This window comes from Medicago sativa, chromosome 7 (genome assembly GCF_051527215.1).
Source record: "Medicago sativa cultivar Bolivia chromosome 7, Bolivia_mono, whole genome shotgun sequence".
NCBI classification, from domain to species: domain Eukaryota; kingdom Viridiplantae; phylum Streptophyta; class Magnoliopsida; order Fabales; family Fabaceae; genus Medicago; species Medicago sativa.
Window position 1 is genome coordinate 99831318 of NC_140755.1, and position 22661 is coordinate 99853978.

The 22661-nt window shown below is 32.2% G+C and overlaps 3 protein-coding genes and 1 pseudogene across 7 annotated transcripts; 1 reads left to right on the plus strand and 3 right to left on the minus strand.

Moving 5' to 3' along the window:
• The first annotated feature begins 2781 nt into the window (after positions 1-2781).
• Positions 2782-9240, plus strand: LOC146911160 (mRNA cap guanine-N(7) methyltransferase 1-like). Of its 4 annotated transcripts, none has more exons than XM_085722536.1 (15): positions 2782-2957; positions 3740-3809; positions 3934-4016; positions 4404-4543; positions 4629-4697; positions 4786-4857; positions 5240-5341; positions 5850-5906; positions 6361-6499; positions 6654-6718; positions 6802-6852; positions 8226-8288; positions 8389-8512; positions 8738-8799; positions 8895-9240. In XM_085722536.1, the coding sequence occupies exons 3-15, from the start codon at positions 3941-3943 to the stop codon at positions 8991-8993; spliced, it is 1119 nt and encodes a 372-aa protein (XP_085578662.1). In that variant the 5' UTR covers positions 2782-2957; positions 3740-3809; positions 3934-3940; the 3' UTR covers positions 8994-9240. The 4 variants fall into 4 exon arrangements, with proteins under 4 accessions (XP_085578662.1, XP_085578661.1, XP_085578664.1 ...); XM_085722537.1 differs by lacking the exon at positions 2782-2957 and adding an exon at positions 3327-3418; XM_085722535.1 differs by lacking the exon at positions 3740-3809 and having other exon boundaries at positions 3936-4016.
• A 471-nt stretch (positions 9241-9711) lies between these two features.
• LOC146911161 (uncharacterized) lies at positions 9712-11041 on the minus strand (annotated as a pseudogene).
• A 1769-nt stretch (positions 11042-12810) lies between these two features.
• LOC146911162 (Pectin lyase-like superfamily protein) lies at positions 12811-16757 on the minus strand. Its single transcript, XM_085726658.1, has 6 exons — positions 15444-16757; positions 14917-15084; positions 14799-14840; positions 14477-14684; positions 14305-14386; positions 12811-13505 (listed from the first exon to the last, which is right to left on the minus strand). Exons 1-6 carry the CDS (start codon positions 15828-15830, stop codon positions 13004-13006), a joined length of 1389 nt encoding a protein of 462 aa, XP_085582784.1. The 5' UTR covers positions 15831-16757; the 3' UTR covers positions 12811-13003.
• A 2161-nt stretch (positions 16758-18918) lies between these two features.
• LOC146911163 (glycogen synthase kinase-3 homolog MsK-3) lies at positions 18919-22410 on the minus strand. 2 transcript variants are annotated; one of them, XM_085731070.1, is made up of 13 exons: positions 22297-22410; positions 21746-21952; positions 21509-21604; positions 21356-21415; positions 20977-21249; positions 20758-20832; positions 20475-20531; positions 20245-20385; positions 20107-20157; positions 19857-19952; positions 19695-19778; positions 19376-19478; positions 18919-19281 (listed from the first exon to the last, which is right to left on the minus strand). In XM_085731070.1, exons 2-13 carry the CDS (start codon positions 21860-21862, stop codon positions 19196-19198), a joined length of 1239 nt encoding a protein of 412 aa, XP_085587196.1. In that variant the 5' UTR covers positions 21863-21952; positions 22297-22410; the 3' UTR covers positions 18919-19195. The 2 variants fall into 2 exon arrangements, with proteins under 2 accessions (XP_085587196.1, XP_085587197.1); XM_085731071.1 differs by having other exon boundaries at positions 22138-22406.
• Between the last annotated feature and the right edge of the window lie 251 nt (positions 22411-22661).

Genomic DNA, 22661 nt, shown 5'->3' on the forward strand with positions numbered 1-22661 from the left:
TTGTATTCAAAATTGAAGACATTTTTTGAAAGAGAAAAAATAAGCCCAAAAGAGCCGAAAGAAGCTATTTTCTTTATATACAGTATAGATGAGTAGTATTCACAACAATTCTTTTCTTTTGGTGGTGTAGTTCTAACAACACTTTTTTTTTTCTTAAAAAGAAAAACAACGATTCAATTTGCTCTCAAAGAATTTTAGTTTCTTTATTTTTTTTCAAAAAAGTTGCTCTCAAAAAACAACAATTAATTTAAGGGTTAATTAAGTTTTTAGTCCCTATAAATATTCACAGTTTTGTTTTTAGTCCATACAAAATAAAATCACACTTTTTAGTCCATGTGACATTTTCCTTAAGCATTTTTGGGACCAAAATGTTGATGGAAATTTTTTACAGGGACTAAATATGCTGATGGAAAAATTTTAGGGGGACTAAAAATGCTGATGGAATATTTTATAGGGACTAAAAAGTGTGATTTTTATTTTATAGAGACTAAAAACAAAAATCTGAATATTTACAGGAACCATTTACTTAATTAACCCTTAATTTTATCATTTTTAAAATCAATGAAGTACCTATGACATTCTTTAGACTAATTTGAATTGTTGTAATGAAGTTTATTTTTTTTATAAAATCTTGATGGAATGAATTTTATAAGGACTAAAAAGTGTAATTTTATTTTATAGAGACTAAAAACAAAATTCTGAGTATTTACAGAAACCATTTACTTAATTAATCCTTAATTTTATCATTTTTAAAATTAATGAAGTACCTATGACATTCTTTAGACTAATTTGAATTGTTGTAATGAAGTTTATTTTTTTTTTATAAAATACTGATGGAATGAAGTTGTGTATAGTTAGATTTATTTATTTCCCTTAAAAAAAATTGAGTAGAATGGCATGGATCATGATTCATGATGAAATCTATTTCTTTACATAGTGTCATCCTTCCCTATGTTTTTCTCTCAAAATTTGAGAGGTATACAATGGAATGAAGTGTTTTAGTTAAATAATCAATCTTTTATCATTAGCAAAATAAAAATTAATCTTTTATCCTTATTTCTAATTATTCTTCTATACGTAAATATTTTATTTAAAGTTTAAACACTCTTCTGTATGCTATAAGAATATGTCTTCGTGAGCTTAACTCAGTTAGTAAGAACAATGCATGATAATATATGCAAGGTCCGGGGTTTGAAACCCGGCCACCACCAAAAAAATATACAGAGGGATATTTTGACTCTAAGAGTAAGTGTGTTAACTTACTCCAAATCATTCTCTCAAAAAATAAATCTTACGGCAAATCATAACCTTTAATTCTAATGTTGATTAATGACTTAGATTAACTAATATGATAGGCTTTAATTTCATTCTCTATTGGAGTTAATACTCATAACTACAAAATAACAATGTAGTTAATGTCTTTTAATTGATTGATATGTTTTTTTATTCTTCACCCTTTGCTTTTTTTTTTCCTCACGCTAAAAGAAATTGAAAAAGGGTTAACAACAAATAAAATAAAATGTGTGGTTACAGAATATGTACAAAAAATATAAGAAAGGACCTTGATTATAACGAAGAAACCAAATAAAATAAATCGTATAAAAAAAAAGTAAAAGAAGAATAAATATGCAATTCTTTAAATTTTACAATTGTTTTCTTTAAAATAAAATATGCAATTTTTTAAGCGTAAAAAAATAAGTAAAGGGAGAAAAACAAAAAAAATTGTGGTCAAATAAAAAACTTTGATGCTTATTTTATCATCGTGGTATTAGATTTTTAAAATATTGAATAACTTTAAGTATATAAAAGCGTAAATTACACTCTCCTCCCCTCAATCAAAGATGCTTGAATTACACTCTCCTCCCCTCTTATGTTAAAATATACACTTCCCTCCCCTCTTATTCAAAACATATTAGAAAATATTTCAATCCCCTCCCTTGAAAGAAGCTTGAATTACATTATATTCCCCTCTTATGTTAAAATACACGCTTTAGTCCCTCCATTTTTTCTATTTCTAATAATCTAGTAAAAAAAAAAAATCAAACACACTTCAAAGAAAAATAGTATTGCGGGTCCATTTTAATACAATCAAATTTTGAATACATATTTTTCCATTTTAATACACTCTCCTCCCCTCAATCAAAAATAGTATTACTGTATTTATAATACTATATATAAATAGAATACACGAGTTTTGATATAGTTTTTTTTTCCACGTATTTTACCCTTCATTTAAACTATTTTATTAACAATTTTAATTAAAATATTAATTTTATAAAAAATATTGTTTGTAATTTAAATGTGTTAGCGCAATAAAGAAAGTAGATATTCGTTCCTGTCTTACTGTATTTATAATACTATATATAAAATAGAATACACGAGCTTTGATATAGTTTTTTTTCCACGTATTTTACCCTTCATTTAAACAATTTTATTCTTTAATAAGATTATTTTAAATTTTAATTAAAAAAATAATCATTAAAACATGAATATCCCACTATAATAGGAACAATATTATCTATACAACATGTAATTGGATAAGAATTTTTGGCTGAATTTTTATTTTTTCCAATTACACGGTTAAATAAATTTTTCTTTATTCCTCAAAACAAAAATTTCTTTATTAAAGTTATATAAATATTAAATTATACTTGTTAAAAATTATTGTTATTGAAAAAGATAAACCTATTTTGTTTCTTTCAAAAGATAACCATATTTTGTCTAAACAATTTGAAAGTCGAGATATTATATATTATTTTATAATTTTATAGTAGTTTTAATAAATCGTTTCAGCGTATTTTTTGTTTTTAATAAACCGTAAAAAAAGATACCCTCTACCGCTCTCCGCCACTACTCACCGGCTGCAGCCTCCCCACTCGCGTAAAAAAAGATAAACCTTATTTTGTTACTTCTTTCTCGCGTGTGAAACCTCCAAGAGTAACATAGCATCAACACAGGTAATTGATTCTTCTCAAAATCTCTATTGTGCATTTTTAGGGTTTTTGGATTTCTCAATTGTTTGCAGACCTTTATTTAAAACCCTGCATGTATCATATTTTTTTTTATCACATATTTTGTTGTCGTGTATACCATTGATTCATAAAGGTTCAAATTTTGTCAAGAATAGCGTAAAAATCCAGCTTCAAAGTTTCCAACCGATTTCGGCGTTGTTTCGGTTGAAGAATTGGGGGTAATTGATGAAATTAAGAGATTAGGGTTGGTTAAGTATGTGAGTTTGGATACGAGTTATAAGAGGGGCTTGTTGAATGATAAAGTTGGTTCCTTTTTTGATGGGGGTAAAAAGCGTGGGAAGATTTTTACAAAGATGTCTTTTTGTGAGGCTGATGAACATGGACAAGAACAAGATAGTGTGAATCTTAATGGTTCTGTTAATTTGAGGAGACAGTTGTTGATTCAGGTTGATTTTTTTTGTTTTGGTTTATGTTGTTGGGATGCTAAAAAGATTACAACTTTAATTTGCTAACTTTCATTTCCTTATTGTCCTTATTGTCATTGTGATTGAAATTGTGTTACTTAGACACATGTGATTACTGATTACATTCAATTATGTCATTTGGGACATGAGTTGAGTAAACCGTGGTTGTCAACAATTATCTCCAAGCCACCCTTGTGAGAAATATGACAGAAACTACATTTACAACTATCTTATAACTAAGTTTGAGCAAGTAGGTTGAATTTAGTATAATTGCTACCCTGATTGTCTCAAAAATGGAAACAGTTGTCTTCTTCGCGTGCCTTCTTGCGACGGCATCCTTTGTGTCACCACAAGAGTAACACAGCATCAACACAGATAATTGATTCTTCTCAAAATCTCTATTGTGCATTTTTAGGGTTTTTGGATTTGTCAATTGTTTATATCTCTATTCAATTGATTAAGCAATTCGAACTATGCTTAATATATTTAATCATTGTAGGTCTTATGAAACGAGGATACCGAGAATCTCCTTCAAGCTCATTCGGTCAACCTCATTCTAAACCTAGACATAATTCTCAAGGTATTGCTCTCTGCACCTCCCATTTTTGCTACTATAGTTGTTAAAAAAAGTATGAGATTGAGCTTTGCTAAATTATTAATTTAATGTATATCAAAGTTCACCTAATTGGGTAGCATATCGTTTTTTTTTTTTTACTTTGCCAAAACCTCAAAGCTACCATGACTGAGGCTGCAACGGTGGCATTTAACTGCAATTCTCTGCCATTTCGATGACCGTGACACGATTGTAACCGTTATTGCTACCACTATTTGAAATACTAGAAAGAACTAGAAGTAGATAGCTTCTTCATCGTAAAAACTTTATGACGAGTTACCAGTTACCATATTTGTAGTATGTGTGCTTTTCTTTCCTTTTTTCCGGGTGAAAGCTTACGCTGGTTTTGTTTAGGTGATGAAAATTTCCTGGAGGATGAAAGCACAAAGAATTACGCTCGGAAAGTAGCTGATCATTATAGTGCAAGGTCCAACCAGACCCTGGAAGAACGAGAAGCTAGTCCAATAATTCATTTGAAGAAACTTAATAATTGGGTATGCGAGTATTCTGTTGTATATGATTTTGTTGTCACCAGTGTCACATGATTTTTTTAATAAATGTAATTCTATTATATAACAGATTAAGAGTGTCTTAATTCAACTCTATGCTTGCCGAGGAGATGCAGTACTTGACCTTGCCTGTGGCAAGGTAGGTGTTAATGGGTTTCAGCTCTTGTTTATATACGGCAACTCATTTGCAATTTCTTGGCTTACCTTTCATTTTTTCTTTTCACCAGGGTGGTGATCTTATCAAATGGGACAAGGCCAAAATTGGATATTATGTTGGTATTGACATTGCTGAAGGTTCAGTAAGTGTTAAAATTTTCTGTACTGGTTTTCCTTATCCGGTTTTTTATATAACCACTTCCATCAAATCATACTAACATGCATTTAAATAAATATTTTTCAACCCAATCTTTCAAGTCATTTCTAGATAACAAATTACGGATACGCCTTTAACTGAACCCTGTATTTTCCATTCTATTATTTAACAAGTCTTGCTTAGTAAACAACACTATTTCTATTTCAAATTGTAAAACATTGATATAAATTTTTATGTCCTTGCTAGTGGCAGTAAATTTGCCAATGTAACTATATTCCCCTAATTCTAGTGAAACATTGTTTACCTTATTTTTCCAAGCTATTTGCCATTGCCATACATTTGTAGTCTAAGCTCAACAATCTATGCAGATCAAAGATTGCCGTACCCGTTACAATGGTGATGCCGACCATCATCAGCGACGTAAGAAGTTTACATTTCCTGCTCGCCTCTTATGTGGAGATTGTTATGAGGTGATTACTATTTTTATTAAAAATCTTTAATTTTATGCTTGGTAAATTTATGTTTTATAGTTAACATTTAGTCTCGGTTTATACATTGCTCATAGACATTCACAATCTTTGGCAACAAATTGAAAAGGGTATGAAAATGAGAAGATATTGCAAAAATAGATGGAATATTAGACTCACAACTTTTTCTCTTTCCGTCAAATTCATTCTCCTCAAAACCACTCTATACAAAATGATCGTAAATGTGCATTGGTAAACTTAAAGAAGATTTTGACACATACTGTGTGGTTTTTGATAAATTTTCTCTCTCTGTTATTGTTTTTCTTCTGCATGTACAAGCATTGTTAGCATACTGTACTTCCATACCTCTTGACATGGCAACTTCAAAACCAGAAAATTATAACTTTTAAATGTTTATTCACCTAGAGAAAGTGATCCGATTATCAGCTTCGATAAGGATTTATGTATTTTTTTAGTGTTAAAAGTATGTTCATGTCATTTACAATTTCAGGTTCGCTTGGACAAAGTTCTCGCGGAAGATGCTCCTTTTGATATCTGTAGTTGCCAGGTAAATAATGGATTCTTTTGTTAATATACATGTGTGCTACTAGTAAATGTGATATCTATAGAAGTAGTCTCTCGTAGAAACTACCTTGTTGCTCTGCATCAACTTTTGTTCCATATTTTCTTGTTAAATATCCGTACGCATTTCTTTTATTGCACTCTTCGCATCTAGATTTGTTCTCGTGAAGTCCCTGTTCTACAACGATTCCCTAATACAAATGAAAGAAATGTGTTAATGCATTGATATGTCTACCATTTATATTTATATTCTTGATATGACGTACATTTTTTCTCTTTCAAATATCAAACTCACCATACTGTTTTGTCAGTACAACTTACAAATAATATTGCCATACTGTTTCGTTTACATTCTTTTAGCTTAGTACATTAAACTCACAAACTTATTTGCATCTTGAAAGTGTTGATTTCTAATTTGTTAAACATTTTAAATGCTGCAGTTTGCATTGCATTACTCCTGGTCTACAGAGGCACGTGCTCGGCGAGCATTAGCTAATGTGTCAGCTTTACTTCGTCCAGGAGGCGTTTTCATCGGAACTATGCCAGATGCCAATGTGATTACCAAGAAGCTTAGAGAAGGTGTTTAATGCACATACAATTTTAATTACTATTCTTTCAAAATAAATTTAGCTATTGACGAAGCTATATGACATCAATTGATCCATGTAGCTGACCTCATTTAGTTACATTGTGATTGTTGTTGTTTGAAAACAAATCTGATGTGAATATGCAGCTGAAGGGTTGACCTTTGGTAATAGTGTCTACTCGGTTTGGTTTGACGAAGAATTTTCTGATAAAGTAATTTTACGCTCCTGATCATCCTGCGTTATCATTTTTTATAGCGTGAGTCTACATCTAACCAAATTTGTCATGTGATTCAGAAATTTAAATCATCCTGCCCCTTTGGAATTAAGTACACGTTCCATTTGGAGGTATGGTTTCTTTTTACTCTTCAAATTCTTTCTAAGCATCTAATAGTTGTTTCCCTATAATACATAACTGATTGGGAGATTGCATGTCAAATTACTTTAAGATGCATGACCACAAGAATTCTTACGTATTAAGTTAGCATTTTTTTTTTTTTTTGAAGTAGCCAAATTTGCCCATCGAGGAGAATTGAACATGAGACCTTGAGAAGAGCACACTCCAAGGTCCCAAGCCAAAACCACTAGCCCAACCCAAGTGGGTTTGAGTTTGCATTGAGCAACACATTTGTTACTTGTTTATTACCATTTTGCTCTTTTGCTCATTTTAAACTAGGAATGTAAACGAGTCGGGCTGAACCATGTACTTGAAGCTTGAGTTGATTTGTATAATAAAATAGGTGGCTTAAGCTTAGTTCATTTATTCAAACGAGTCCAACTAAAAGTTTAAGTTTGACTTGTTAAAAAGAGTAAAGCTTGAGCTTGACTCATTTATTTAAACGAGCCTGGCTATTTTTTATATTATTTTAGACCTTTACATTTTCATTTCATAACCCAGCAAATAAAAAATTCATAACTTATTTACCGTAAAAAATAAACTTCAAAATTAGTTTTAATACTCTCAACTTCTTAAGCTCTGAAGCATGGGTACTTCGAAGTTCATGTCATATTTGAACCGGGTACCATACCTGTACCTGATACTCTTCTGGTACAAGTACTGAATACATACCAAAATTAGTTTCTAAAATAAAATTTTGAATACTCCATCTGAGTACAGGTGGGTACTTTATGAGCACGTTCTCGCAGTCTGATAATTTTCCATTATATTGTATATTCCCCCCCTATTTTTTTACTATATAAATCACAATTCCCTGACTCGTGCTATGTTATTATCTTCTTTCTATCCAAATTTTTTTATTCTATATATTTATTTATTTCCAAATTCTATTTTGATTTATGATGTAGTAAATTACAACACTTTGTATATTTTTAATGTACTCACACCTTAGCTAGAAATCCCGTATTGTACCTGTATGACCATATCCATGCGGCGTAGATCTTAAGGCTCAATAAAGCTCTATTATTTCCAAAAAAATAAATCAATATCATTAATTTATTTTGGGCTTAGTTTTTTTGTCTTGGGTTAAGGAGCGAGAGCCTTAGTAAGTATATATAATCGAACTATTCGCGAGTCTTTAATGTCAGCCTGTAACGCTTGAACTTGATTCATATCAATAATCAAGCTCAATCTCAAATTTAGGTTAACGAGCTTAGTCAAACATTTAACCAGCCGTGTTCCAAGAGATACAAGTAGCTAAGTTCATTTACACCCTTATTTTTAAAACTTATGCCCCCATTTAAGACATTACCTTTTGTTGTAGGACGCTGTTGATTGTCCTGAATGGATTGTCCCCTTTCACGTATTCAAGTCATTAGCTGAAGAGGTATATATTACTGCATGTGAAACTGCTAAATTTCACCTAATCCCACCTTCAACTTCTAAAACTAAAATTTCTAGACTTCACATTTGATTAAATTTTGCAGTATGATTTTGAGCTTGTTTTCGCAAAGAACTCGCATGAATTTGTCCACGAGTATATGAAACGAAGCGAATTTGTGGACCTCATGCGAAGACTTGGTGCGTTGGGGGATGGCAACCAAGATCAAGGTATAACCATTTGTGCTTATGCTTTTTCAATTTCCATTAAACTTTATTAAACATCACTTTTCCTTCTCAATTAAAGTGTCTGGTGTCTGACACCGAGACGACACTGACGATATACTCAATTATTCGATGTTTTCAAATTATTACCGATGTCAACGTGTTAGTGTCATGTTCGATATCCGTTATATGTCAATAATTTATAGGTTAAGAGACATATTTCTTTTCCAGGGACACTATCGGCTGATGAATGGGAAGCAGCGTATTTATATATGTCATTTGTATTGAGAAAGGTCAGTAGCAAAGTAATTGACTTAACTGATTCTTGTTAATAATTTTAACAATTGTCAACTTGTTGGTTGAAATGGTTTTTCTTGTAAACCAACAGCGAGGTCAACCTGACAAAAACCGAGTGAGTGGCAGAAAAGATCGAGGGTTGATGCATATTACGGAGGAAGACATAACGTATATCGGCAATGACTTTTGATGGCTAAAAAAAACCAAATACTTGGTTTTCTTAGAAGGTTATCGAACTACATAGCCTGCATTGCCAATTTGTATGAGCCAGGACCATTCATCTCACCATCTTGTTGTCTAGCAAAATTTTGTTGAATTTTGTAGGTTGATAATTAGCAATTAAAGTTAATTTTCTGCCATAGAACTTGATGTGCTAAATAAGACAGTGTAATTTGCAAACACAAACTAATGCCAAGGGAATGTCTAATTTGATAAAACTATATTTTTATTTTAACAATAATTATAAAATTGTTCTTTGTTTGCATTTTATTACAAACTTTCGAAAACTGAGATAAAGTGAAAAGAAAGGGATAATTTCAAAATTATAGTAAAAATAAAATTTTATCCTCAAATCAATTAAGTTTTTTTTCCCTATTGCAGGCAGTGATGATGTAGTAATAAACACAGACTGAACTATGGTCACTAGTTTTATGTTTGAGAAATGATATTTGAACCACTTTTAAACAACTTCTGTGACAATTTTCTCTCTCATATACTCATTATACTTTTATTCTCTCTCTTTTTCTCTCTATTGTTATTGTTCAATAAGAAGAGAGGAAAAAAAAATTGTCACTAAAGTTGTTTGATTTTGGTTGTTCAAATATCACTCCTCTTTATGTTTTTAGTTGGTGTTCCTATATCATTAAAATAAGGTGAGTGACACTTTAAATAAGCACAGATTTTCAAAGTTACTTGTGGTCACATACACTACATGCCTCTGTAGGCTCTTATGGCATGGGAGTTGCAAGTTTGAGTTCTAAATCAGGTGGTGCGCTTTGAGGATTACAAATTTGAGAACTGAATATTGATAATGTGAAAGAAAATTTATCCTTTCATTTAGTTGCCTTATGCAGCAGATAAAGTATGCAGTCAAATTTTATTCCTGATAATCGACCAAAAGCTTCAATTGGTTCAGAAAATGCTTCCAATTTCGTTTTGTTACACAGTAAGATAGTAAAAATTTAAAAAGTTGAAAGTAATGTGTGTACCTCGTATCAAATGCACATATATGTAACTATTTTTTACGTGGAGAGATACTTCAAATTACTTAATTAAAGAGGCTAAGAGGGTGTTTTCTGACGGATAAAATATTTTTGAGAATGACTTGCAACCTGAGTTATTTTTATTGTTACAAAATATTTAGATATACCTCTCCAGTTACCCTTTCCCAAGCTTTTCAAGCCCTCTTTGAAGTTTCCTCAAAAAAAAAAGCCCTCTTTGAAGTATATCATGTGCTCCTCCTTAGTCCAAGGGATACGCATACTTGACCATAAAAACAGTATACATTATTTTGATTTCTTTTCCAAGCTACAATTCACAATTCTAGAGTATAGTGAGTGTAAAGAAAATCTAAAAATCCGACATCTCTATAAAAAATACTTTGGTGGAATACAATCAATTGCGTGTTTTGACAAATTGAGGTTCGTACTATCTAGCGTTTTTATTTTTATTAATATAGAGTGTGGATAAAGTTTCTCTCTCGAGTTTGAGTCTCATTGATTTTTAGTCCTCTAATACAAAATACTCGTGCATGATTAATAAAAGGAGCATGCTAAACGATTAAACCCTTGTATTTGCTGTAAAATTTCAACTCCCTTCACCAAATAGAACTTTAATCAGTTGATAATATCCTTGTCTGTTGATCGACCTAACCACCTTAACCAATAAGTAGTCTTGTATTTGTCACAAGACAAACTTTTAGTTCAAGTCTAAATACAACTTAAAATTTAAAGAATTGATCCGATCAAAATATATGATCGGTATATGAATGAAAACAATGTGACTAAAAATCCTAGTGGTTAGACTCACACATCTTAAGTGTGAAGAAGTAGAGAATATCTTATTCGAACTCAAATCCTTGCATATCAATATTCTTACATTATTACGACTACCAATTAAGTTATTCTTGGGACTAATCTATATTATTTTAAGCCTAGTCAATGGTGAGGACACCACATCTACCTAACTTGCCTAGAACTAGAACTGGCGTGCATAAAGAAGACCAACCGCAGAATCCATTATATATGTTCATTTGAGACCTTCACAAAAAGAAATTAATAATGTAGACAGAACGAAATGATAGTTCTTTCCACCATATAAAAATGCTAATGTTTATAGACTATAGTAAAGCTTGTCGATCTTTTTTTGGCACTCTCTTTCTCTTTTGGTTTGCTTTTTCTCCTCTTTCCAAATAGTCTCTTCGAGCATCATCATCATAATGCAAAAAGAAAGTTGTATTCGTTTGCTATCTTCATAATAAACTTGCAATTGGTAAAATGACCAAGATTCTTTTCTCACTTTCTGATTTAACTTTGGAGTTTGGACATTTTGTCATATGCCCACACTTTCATGCGAATCATTCATAGCCTTCACCTTTTTCTAAAGTAGCAGGAATAAGTATAGCAAAACAAATAAGCCAAACTTATATTCCTCTATAAACATATTATCTATTGAATTGCATCATCAATAGCCACAACCACAAGTCAAGAGACTCATTAAGCATTTAAGCCTCAATTTTTAAACCGAAATGATTTTTTATTTTTTTTTAGAATTAATATGGTTACTCATCATGATGTGGGTATATTAGATAATATCTTGCTCCCTTTTTCCCACAATAGTTACAACACTAGCTTACTATTACATTAATCATATTATTGGTGTATATTAATATTATCATAGATGCAAAGTAGAATATAGTAACATTAACAGAATCCAGTTTAACAGCACACATTAATCCTATCTATTATAGTATTTCATGTCTTGCAATAATAAATTTGATACGAATGGCAAAAGAAAAAAGGTGTGGTTGGTGGGTGGCAATGCCAATTGGATTTAGCCACTTCACAATAACATTTGTTGTTAATTGTTGAACATATTCAAGTTTAATTTTCCCTATTGATATACCAACACTCTCCCAACCCAACCATGATCAGCGTGGCCACTGACTGGCCTACTCCTACATGACTCAAAACTCAAAAGCTAATTTTTTTGTCTCTCCACTCTGCACCCAACTCGACAAGTAACAGATTTATGGGGACAAATCCTCTTCAAATCACTACACTCATACTGTGTTCTAGCCATATTTTTTTTGCTTTGATTTCAGAACTCACACACATATATATATTATACACACACCTGTTGGGTTTTAAGTGTGAGTGATTATGTCCCACGTCGACTAGGAATGAAGGAAATATTGAATATATAAGAGAGAGGACTAATAAAACTAATGCCTTAGGTGGAGATGTGGTGTCTATTGTCTAAGTCTCTTGATGGTCTTTAACGTACGTTTAGTTCATTGCCGCTCCAAGACTCCCCCAACAACGCCTTATTTTTTTTTAATGTTTCCTACCTTGTCCTCCTTGTATAATTATTTTTTTGTCATTTTCATACATTAAGAAAAACTAGCTATATTAAATGTGCTTTTGAGTATGAAGGTTACTAAAATATCTTGTTTATAGGTGTGTTTAACTCTAACTTGCCATCTCCTAAAGTAAATTACTACTTCCTCTAGTCTGTTATATAAACAAAACAAAAAATCACATCCCTTTGAAGGTAGTTAATATCATTTAATTTTCTCAAATACCTATAATCAGAGAGATATATAGTATATTTAAGTGGATGTTGAAAATCATATAATTGAGATGACCATATATATATTCAATGCTTAAAATTTTAGGTGAAGATGTGATGTCAAGTAATTTATGTGGTTGGGACTACATACAATTCCATTCCACCATAAATATAGCTACACAACAATTGTAGGAGTGGCCTAAAATTAAACTCCAAGATTCAAGCAAGTGCATTTTCAAACCTTAGCAATCACGCAACACAGTTTACATTCAGGAGGAGCATAAAAAACACAACTCCTAATCAATCACAACAGAAGATTCAAAATCAAATGCTATATTCCTTAACAATTCCTAACAATCATATATATACATGGACACACTTTTGCTTAAATTTATAAAGAACCTATCTGGGTCAGCAATGACCTATATCATAGTCTAACAAAGACTGAGGAATGCCTTCTAGCAAACAAGAAACTGGTGGAATAGTTAGTGTCTCCAAATCTCCATAAGCATTCCAACAAAAAGGATCATGCACAATATCTCCTTGAGAAGGAAGAAGCTCAATTTCTGAGAGTGTTATGTTAGTGCAAGGGACAGAGTCACTACAAGCAAAATGCATAGGAGGGCTTTTTATATCATAAGTTCCTTTGATGTTTGTGTAAAGAATGTTTGATACAGATACTGCTGAGGTTTTGTTGGTGCAATCTTTGGTTAGGCAATAGTATTGGTCAATTATGATTGGATTTCTTACACTAATCATGTGAATATTATTGAATGTTACTCCTGATACTGATCCTGATCCTCCTTGCCATGTCTTGATTCTGACTCCATTATCTGACATTTTTATGATCGAGTCTCTCACTGTAATGTTTGATACACATGCTTTGGTGTTGTGATTTCCTAGACTACCTATGCTGAAAGATAAATAATTGTTAGATATATATACTTTCATAAGTGGCAAAAGAACATTCATATATACTTTCACATTAATAACTATAGTTTATGCAATAATTATTCATAAGTGGTAGAAGATATGTGTGGCAATTTTTTTAAGGAAAATGCTAACAAATCTAAAAATGGAATTAAAAAATAAATGTTGCATTGAAAATATAAATTTTGAAGTTTTTAAGATTGTGAATGGACAATTTCCAAGATCAAATTTCTATATTTAGTTTTTTATCTTGTGCCCTAGGGCCCAAGTTAACAAGACCCTTTTTTTTAATGGTGGACAGATAATAGAAAACTGCTCAAAATTTGGACGACCATGGACTTCGCTACATTTAAGTAGAAGCTCAGAGTCCTCAACGTCCTTGTAGATGAGATGGCGTCAATTCAACAAAAACAAGAGAGAAAAAATTTAAGTTGAGTTTTAAGGCACTAATATTTATTTTCCTTGTTTTTAATCGAATCGGCAATTATTGAGTCACCTTCTCAATCGTTATGATAAGTAATATCACTTCTACTTAGGAGGAGTGAAACCAGTGTTGTTAGAGTTTTGAACAATTTTTAAGCATTGGTCAACCTTAAACCATATGTGACACTTCTCCACCATAAAAGCCACCAAGTTTGAACCTTGACTGCCTTGATCGACAAGGCTTTGGTTACTCACAACCGAACTTTGGATTATCATGACTCATTTTCCTAAGAATTCGTAATAAGAAGAAGATGAAAAAAAAAGGCATATGAATGAAGCAAATAAATAATATAGGTTACCTAATTCCATGACTAGGTCCACAAGTAATGTTCTTTATATCAACATCATAACTCCCGGTTCCAATGGACACACAGTCATCACCTATAAAAGATAAATCCATCCTCCATGTATTGTTAATGTTTTTGATGCAATAAACAAAGATATTGCAAAACAAATATTTTAGCAACTAACCATTGGAAATCACAGAATTATATATTTTCACATCATTGGCATATTCTAAGTGAATTCCATCAGTGTTGGGGCTTAGTTTTGGAGCTGTAATATAAATTGATTCTATATGGACATTATTGCAGGCATCAAATCTGAAATTGAACTGAGGGCTGTTCTTCACCTTAAGTCCTTTCACGGTCAAGTTAGAACTCATAAAAAACCTTATGGCCTGCATCATATACAATTTTGTATACATAATTATACTCACTCATAATGCAATTTCATAAATAAGTAGAACATGTAATGTACATATATAGAAGAAATTAAGGCCTTGAAAACTTACAATTGGACTATCACAAGGTCCTAGTGCTGTCCCATTTGATCCCTGTGCCATTTATTGATGAGATTTTAACTTAGCATAAAAATTGTTAAAAATTCTTATAATTCTAAATCATCACTACCTTGTGAGGCTTACAAGGTAGGTCCCACCATTTTTGTCCTCTTCCATCAATTGAACCACTTCCTTCTAGTGACATTCCGTTCATTCTGTAAAAAACCAGCCACTGTCGCCTACTGTTGTTCTTTGGCCAAGATTCAGGTCCATCAGGTGCCAGAACAGTTCCATCCACCTAATTGATCATGCCAACAAATTCCATCAGTTAACTAGCTGGTAAAAAGTCTCTCGTCAGCCGCGCACTCATTCCAACAAACTCTCAGCCGTTGGATCGAGATGCAACATTGATCTAACGACTGAGGTTTTGCTGGACGGACTGCATGGCAATAGAAAATCAGGGCTGAGTCCAACAAAGTCCTTTAGTTGATTATATAGACCCTTAAGCATATAAGAAATGTCTCTCCGGTCCTATAGTTCGACCAACCAACTCTCAACTGTTGGATCGAGCTGCAACCCTGATCCAACAGCTGAGATTTTGTTCGACAAATTGCACGGCCGTAGAAAAATATGGGTAGAGTAAGCATACATTATTACCTTGAATATTAAGTCACCTTGACAAGGACCAGTGAAGATAGTAGACTGAATGACGAAGGAGAAACCTTGAGGAACAAGGATAACATTAACATCTGATCCGTTTTGGCATGCAGTGTCCCATGCCATCTTAAATGATTCTGTATCATCTTCTATTCCATCTCCAATGGCACCAAATGATCTTACATCAAAAATGCCAGAGGCATTATTATTGTAGTAATCATCATGAGGAGGAGGTGGTTGTGCTGGTGAAGTTTCATATGATTTATGTGAATGTGAATGTGAATGCGTATGTTTTTTATGTGAATGATGATGTCTAGCTTGAACTAAAAGAGAAAAAGTAAGAAAAACTAAACAGAATGCTACTGGTAAAATATAAGAATGCTTCATTCTCAATCTCAACAAACAAATATTGAAGCCAAAAATACCTAGTCTCTATTCTCTATAAAACTTGAAAACCTAAGAAGGTACGTACTATAAGGACTACAACACACACAAGTTGCAAAGTTGCAACAATTTTAACTAAATTTAGCTCTTGGAGTGCATGCAGAATCAAAAGTGCAAGTTACTATATATTAATAAGTCATAGTGGAAGTTCTGTTAAAGTATACTATATCATGTTCATGTTGCCAATTTTTTAATGGCTTTGGAGATAAGAAAGGACAAAAACCTCATGAGTGAGTGTGCATATGAGTGAGTGTTCTGAAAAGGTTAAAACGGAATAACCAGAATTGATCAGAATAATGTTGTTCCCATAACTGTATTTTCTTTTGGTCTAAGGTTTTGTTATGCTAAGCAAGCAATGTATTTATCTATAAAAGCTAGATCAACTAGTTATGGCCCTTCTTATTTAAATTAAAGAATGCATATATTGTGTTTGAATATGGAAATTGAGACTCAAATAAACAGAAAATTCATGAAGATTAAGAACTGATTAAGAAGAGCAACATAATCCTAGCAGAATGATGTCTTGTCGAGAATTCAATGGACACCTCAATACATACATACCACAATGATCAAATATATATGACCATGCAGAATTTTTTTGCAGATTGCTTTTAGTTATCCCATTATGATGGCGTGACAATTAAACAATACTAGAAACACATTCTTTTTTATACATTTTTTTATGGATGGTGAAATTCATGTGAGTTTTATTTTTATTTGGTGGGTCTCACTCACATCTTAAAGTTGTGTGAGTTGATGAATTTCACACTTCACAATAAAAAATATAAGAGTTTATTACAAAAGTGTGTTGTTATATTATTTATGAAGAAAATTATGCTTGTGGCTAAGAAAAAGTTTCTAAACAAATGCATGATATCATAAAAGTCTCATGAAATATAAAGAAAGTTGCTGAGAAATTTAGGACCGTGTAAGCAGATTTATCAATGAAAGGTATGTAGTTCAACGAACATACTCCTAATTAGGAACAGTTTAGGTTGTTAATTAAGTTAACATAAAAATATGCTCATTTTATTATCAACCCAACAAGGACAAATTTTTCAGTCGAAGTGCAAAATATTATTGAAATATATATAATTCCATCAATTTGATCTCATTCTGGAATCATGCCAAAGAGTACTCAGATTTCTATATAAGGAGGTAAATTCAAATATTATATAGAGAAGGAAATTAAAGTGATGTTCATGAAAAGCGAATGACAATGACCACCTAACTATAAATAAATCTCAGCATTATATATAATAGTGAAAACAATACCAAAAAGCATGGGACAAACTCAATTTTGTCTCTCATGCAGTTAGGAAAGAATGTCTACAAATTAATTAAAATATTGATTTCACATTTTTATTATTATATACTAATATGTAACTGGAACCGTCCATCCACTAATCTAAAACCAAAAAATTAATCCTTTTATTCTGGTTTGTTAAATCCACTAAATCAGAGCTCAAAAGTAAGGTACTGCTTTATTTATTTTTCTATTGAGGGCTTCTTAATTTCTTCTGCTACTGATAACTAATTATGACAGTTTTAGTATTTTTGTCAGTAACGTGCCTCATCGCTTTAAATGTGTAGCATAAGTCCCTTTGCCTTTCTTATAAAAGAAAGGACCCATTCAATGCGTCAAAGTTCTAAAGCACCCATAATCATCCACAAGAATTTTTCCCCCACTCCAATATGATGAGTTCGGATGTACATGCATTTAAAGAAATTATTAATTTTATGCTGTCCAAAGTGAGTTAAACTATCATTTTGGTGTTGAAATTGAATTTGAGACCTGTGATATGAGAAACATCAAATTAGTCCTTCTAATTTATTCAAAAAAAAAAAAAAATAGTCCTTCTAATTGTTTAACGTTTATTTAAAATGATTTATCCATCAATCAACTTTATGAGAGATGTTGATGTGTCATGTTAAGCGACATTATAGTTTGCTCATGTTGATGTTATGTCATGCAAAATCCTAAACATTAAAAACTTAATTTTTTATGCGTGTTGAACTTCACCATCGAAGCCCTAAAACTAACTAGCATCGATGAGAAGTCTGATTTCCTAACAATACTCAATAATTAACAATTTGTATTTTTAACCAAAACTTGTGTTTAGGGTTTAGTTTGACGTGACATCGACTTGGACAAATAACTATATCATTCAATTTGTCACATCAACAACTCCAACAAAACTACTTGATAGAGGGACATTTTGATCAATATTAGACAATTTGGAGAAGCAATTTGAAAGTCCGTATTTCATAAATTTAAGATTCCAAATTATTTTATACACTTACAATTTTATGATTCAAAATGATGGTTCGCTCAACAAAAGTATATTTCCAGACAATTTATGCCGTCAAAGAATATGATATTAAAAACATGCAAGATTTTGTAGCAGTAGTGAAAAGTATCTCCCATAACCTACAAACTGCATTTATCATGCAAAAAGTTGTTCACTTAAGCTCAATCCAGTTGTAGACTAAAATTCAACCCAATTGTTGCTTAAAACTCTATCTAGTTGTTCCTTATTTTCTTGATTCTCATTGTCTATTCTCTACTCTAATGTCTCGGGTATCAAAATGCAGGTATACCGAACAAGTGGGAAAAAAAACATTTCATAAGACTCAAAGTTTTTCCTCACGGATATGCTCCATTTAAAGTAAAGTTAGTTTCTTTGACGCTACTACCACAAGCCTTTTGTGTTGAAAATTGCACTCAAATCGCAATGAAATATAACATGAAATGTTGTCTCACATTGACAAATGACTTGAAAATGTGTTTATATAAGTAGAAGACATGTCTCATCCAAATTTTAAGATGGAACATACCATAATAACTACGTTGTAAACCAACCACTGATGTTGATAATTAAGGTTTACCAACTGTGTCTAAAGAATGATAAGATGATAACAGCTCCCTTGAACACTCAAAATTTATCATATCATAATAATGGAAAAATAATAACTTCAAGATTTGAAACATCTCCTACTAGTTCAGTGAGGTTGTGATCAAGTCTATCACTTCAATAAACAATGGTTCATGTTAAGGTGAGTGAACACATCAGATCCTACAAAGTAATAATCAAGCTGAAGTTGCTTCTTAAACAGCACAGCTTTCTTCTACATGCAGGAAGAAAAATAATAATAAATTGGATGGTAGGTTGGGTGAGAACAAATCAAACAGAAAGAAAATAGAAATAACCTATTTAACCACTTGAAATTTGACTAGATACACCTTTACATAGGTAGAAGAAAGTACTTAATAATAGTAATAATAGTAATAACTACACAAGGCTGCTTCATGATGACCCGAACAAGGCACATTGCTTTCTTGCATGAGGTGGAACCAGTTTCACCAGCATCTCTGCAGGTACTCCCTTGAGCTCTGCATCAGAGTAACAAAGCAACATCAACATTAACCAAGAACTATAATAGAGAGATAATGATGAAGTAATGTTTATAGGAAATTAGTTCTTTACCATTGACTTTGAAGTTAAATAATGGTGGAAGGAAACGCCCATTTGGCAACCGAGTGTTTGGATCGCGCAGCTCATCATAGAATGGATGAACCAAAGCCTCCAACTACATTACACAAAGTATAGTTTTAGATAACATTCATGTGGAAATCGTAACAGAAATATTGTTGATAAATTCTATTGTGAAAGAGATGGATTTGGCCAACTACATATACAGCAAGGGAAAGCTATCCTGTGCAAAACTTTAAAATTAATAACATAGTTTCTGCAATAATAGAAATGCAGCACAAGATTCACATGTCTTGTAAAATTGTATACTCACAGCTGTGCTTCGAAGATTTGGAGAGTATTGCAATAGTCTTGAGACAAGATCCACAGCTTCAGGAGGCATTCTCTTGTGAAAAATCTGATGATGAAGAATCAAATTTTAGATAAGGTTCACTACACAACAAACTGTTTAATAAGTTTGACAAACTAACATTACCTTATGCCATGGATGAGCTTTGATTTGAGGAAATTTAAACTCTGTATAATTAGGATTCATGCACTTGATTTCTTCCCTTGTTGGGGTGCCTAAAACCTGCAAGTGAACCACATGAAACTTCATAATTAACTTAACTAAAAATAGCACAAAACGAAACGAAAAGATGAAAGACTACTTAAAACTGATATGTTCAAGCTAGTAGCAAGGTAAATATAACTATTGCTATACTATTGTTTAAAACATATCTTACCTTGATAATTTCCACAAGTTGGTCTACTCCACTCTCACCAGGAAACAGTGGCTGATAAGAACAGAAATTCATCATTAGTTTAGACATACATGAGTTCTAAATGTAACTTGACCAAGCATACACAGAGAAGCTAGTTACCTGGCCAAGCAAAAGTTCACCAAGTACGCAACCAGCTGACCAGATGTCAATGGCTGTGGTGTACTCAGTTGCACCGAATATAAGCTCAGGAGCTCTATAGTACCTAGAACAGATGTAAGATATGTTTGGTTCACCTTTTACCTGTAAAACCATATAGCATTTAGTCCTTATAAAACTCAGATAGCTATTGCAAAACAAACGAAAGGATTTCAAGGTTAAGAGAAACTAACCAAGACTTTAGCACTTCCAAAGTCGCATATCTTCAGTTGGTGGGTGTGAGGATTGACCTGTTTTTATACAACGTCCAAAAGAGACAACAAAAAATTACTATATCCATTCTGTTAGGAAAGTGAAATGGTCTAATAAAACATGGCAAGAAAAACTACAGAAGCAAAACAACAGCTGCCCCACATAAATCAATGAATGCACCACCAATTGCAGGTTCACGGATTGTAGAAAAACAGACTTAATGGTGTAAACTAAGCAATTAAACAATTTTTCAGGTGAACATACCAGTAAATTTTGAGGTTTAATATCCCTGTGACATACTCCAATACTGTTGTGAATATAAGCAAGTGCCCTGCAAATCTACAAATTGGAAAGAATGGAAGGGATTATCAGAACCAACAGAGTGAAATAAACACTGGCTTTCACAATATCTGGTTACAGCTAACAATAAAAAGATAAAATTTAAAGATTACTTTAATTTTTATATAGTACATAGAAATGTACCTGGTAAGAATAAAGTTTGACATATATCATAGGCATTCTTTGATTCATTTTGTTGTAGTGTCTAATCACACGGCTGACAGTCTCAGGAACATATTCAAGCACCAGGTTAAGATAAAGCTCGTCCTTTTCAGTCGTTGAGAAGAAGCAGTGCTTCAAAGATACAACATTAGGGTGGTCCAGAAGGCGCATAGTTTGCAATTCCCGGTTCTTGTACCTCTTATCTTGAAGAACCTTCTTTATAGCCACAGTTTCTCCAGTCTCCAAACACTTTGCCTATCACAGCAAAAGCAGAACAACAAATAAAAATTAACTATACATCAAAAACATCAAACCTACTCAAATTCAAAGATATTAAACAGGGATTACATGATAGACTAACCTGAAAAACTACACCAAAAGATCCATGTCCAACAACACGCTCGGCCATGTAACTTATTGTCTAAAATCATAAAAGCAAAAACAACCATATAAGTTCATAGATTCTATAGCTCTCCGATAATTATAAAAAATGATAAATCAAACGCGCACACACCTGCTTTGGCTGGCCATTTTTACCACCAATGGTTGTGACAATTATATGTCCAGTTTCGGTCCCATTTCCATCTACAATGGTAGCGGCTTCCATTTCCTGCATATAGATTTAGATCAGCAATTTTGACATAAAAAGACTGCAAATTTATTAAACCAAAATGCTTATTCAAGAACAAGAACAAAAATTGCAGAAAAAGTATACACAAAGTTAAAAAAATAAAAGAAAAAAATAGTTGACCTTATCATCCCTAATTTTCATGTCATTCATCTCCTCAGGCAACTTTTCAACACCAACTGAACTTGCATTCTTATCTATAAATCCAGAAGCAGGTGCAACACCACCTGATGCCATCATATCTTCTTAAAAAAAGTGCAAAACACTTTACTTAATTATTTCCTTTCAAAACTGAACATCCAACCCCCAAATCAACTCTTCAACTCAAACCTGCAACAACAAAAAAATTAAAAAAAAAAAACGTCAAAATTATAAACTCCATCAAATTTCTTCAACTCAAGTCAAAACCCTAGTAAGAAACAAAAGAAAAAAGTTAAAAACTTTCTTCATATTTCTGAAATCTGAGAACTCAAGAAAAAATCAAAAATCATTGCTTTAAGGTCTTAAACACCAACCCAAATGGCTGAAAAGTAGAGTAACAGAGTGATCTCAGAGAAAAATCAAGTGGGTCAGATTTTCCACAAGTTATAGACAAATTATTATAGAGTAAAAAAGTCGAAAAATGAAGCGATGAAAGAGGAAAAAATCAAAAAAGGAATGGAGAAGAGACTTACAGAGGAATGGAATGGAATGGAATGGATTGGATCTAGCTATGACTTTGAATGGAAGTGAAATCCGTGGGATTCGGAATTAGGAAAGAAGAAAGAAGAGACAAATGGAAAATAATTGAAAATGTGAGTTTTGATTGGTGTTGTAATAATAACAGTCAACACAACACAAACATCTATGTCTAACTTTTGTCTTTTTCCTTAATTTCCTTCTTTCGATTAAATCTCTCTTCTTATCTCCTTTTTGACCATTCAACCTCCACTCTTCTCCCTATGCTCCCTATCCTACTCACTACTCCTCTCTCCATATACCATACATACATACATACATTACCCATATCAATCAATTTTCTCAACAAAAATATACTATT

Excerpts from the sequence above, each read along its gene's own strand:
- LOC146911162 (XM_085726658.1), bottom strand. The coding sequence starts at position 15,830 with ATGAAGCATTCTTATATTTTACCAGTAGCATTCTGTTTAGTTTTTCTT. Across the intron at positions 15,085-15,443 it reads AAGGTGACTTAATATTCAAG|GTGGATGGAACTGTTCTGGC; the intron begins GTAATAATGTAT and ends ATGATCAATTAG. Across the intron at positions 14,387-14,476 it reads TAATTCTGTGATTTCCAATG|GTGATGACTGTGTGTCCATT; the intron begins GTTAGTTGCTAA and ends TATCTTTTATAG.
- LOC146911160 (XM_085722536.1), top strand. The coding sequence starts at position 3,941 with ATGAAACGAGGATACCGAGAATCTCCTTCAAGCTCATTCGGTCAACCT. Across the intron at positions 4,698-4,785 it reads TTGACCTTGCCTGTGGCAAG|GGTGGTGATCTTATCAAATG; the intron begins GTAGGTGTTAAT and ends TCTTTTCACCAG. Across the intron at positions 8,800-8,894 it reads TGTCATTTGTATTGAGAAAG|CGAGGTCAACCTGACAAAAA; the intron begins GTCAGTAGCAAA and ends GTAAACCAACAG.
- LOC146911163 (XM_085731070.1), bottom strand. The coding sequence starts at position 21,862 with ATGATGGCATCAGGTGGTGTTGCACCTGCTTCTGGATTTATAGATAAG. Across the intron at positions 20,833-20,976 it reads TCAAACTTTATTCTTACCAG|ATTTGCAGGGCACTTGCTTA; the intron begins GTACATTTCTAT and ends TCCAATTTGTAG. Across the intron at positions 19,953-20,106 it reads AACTTGTGGAAATTATCAAG|GTTTTAGGCACCCCAACAAG; the intron begins GTAAGATATGTT and ends GTTCACTTGCAG.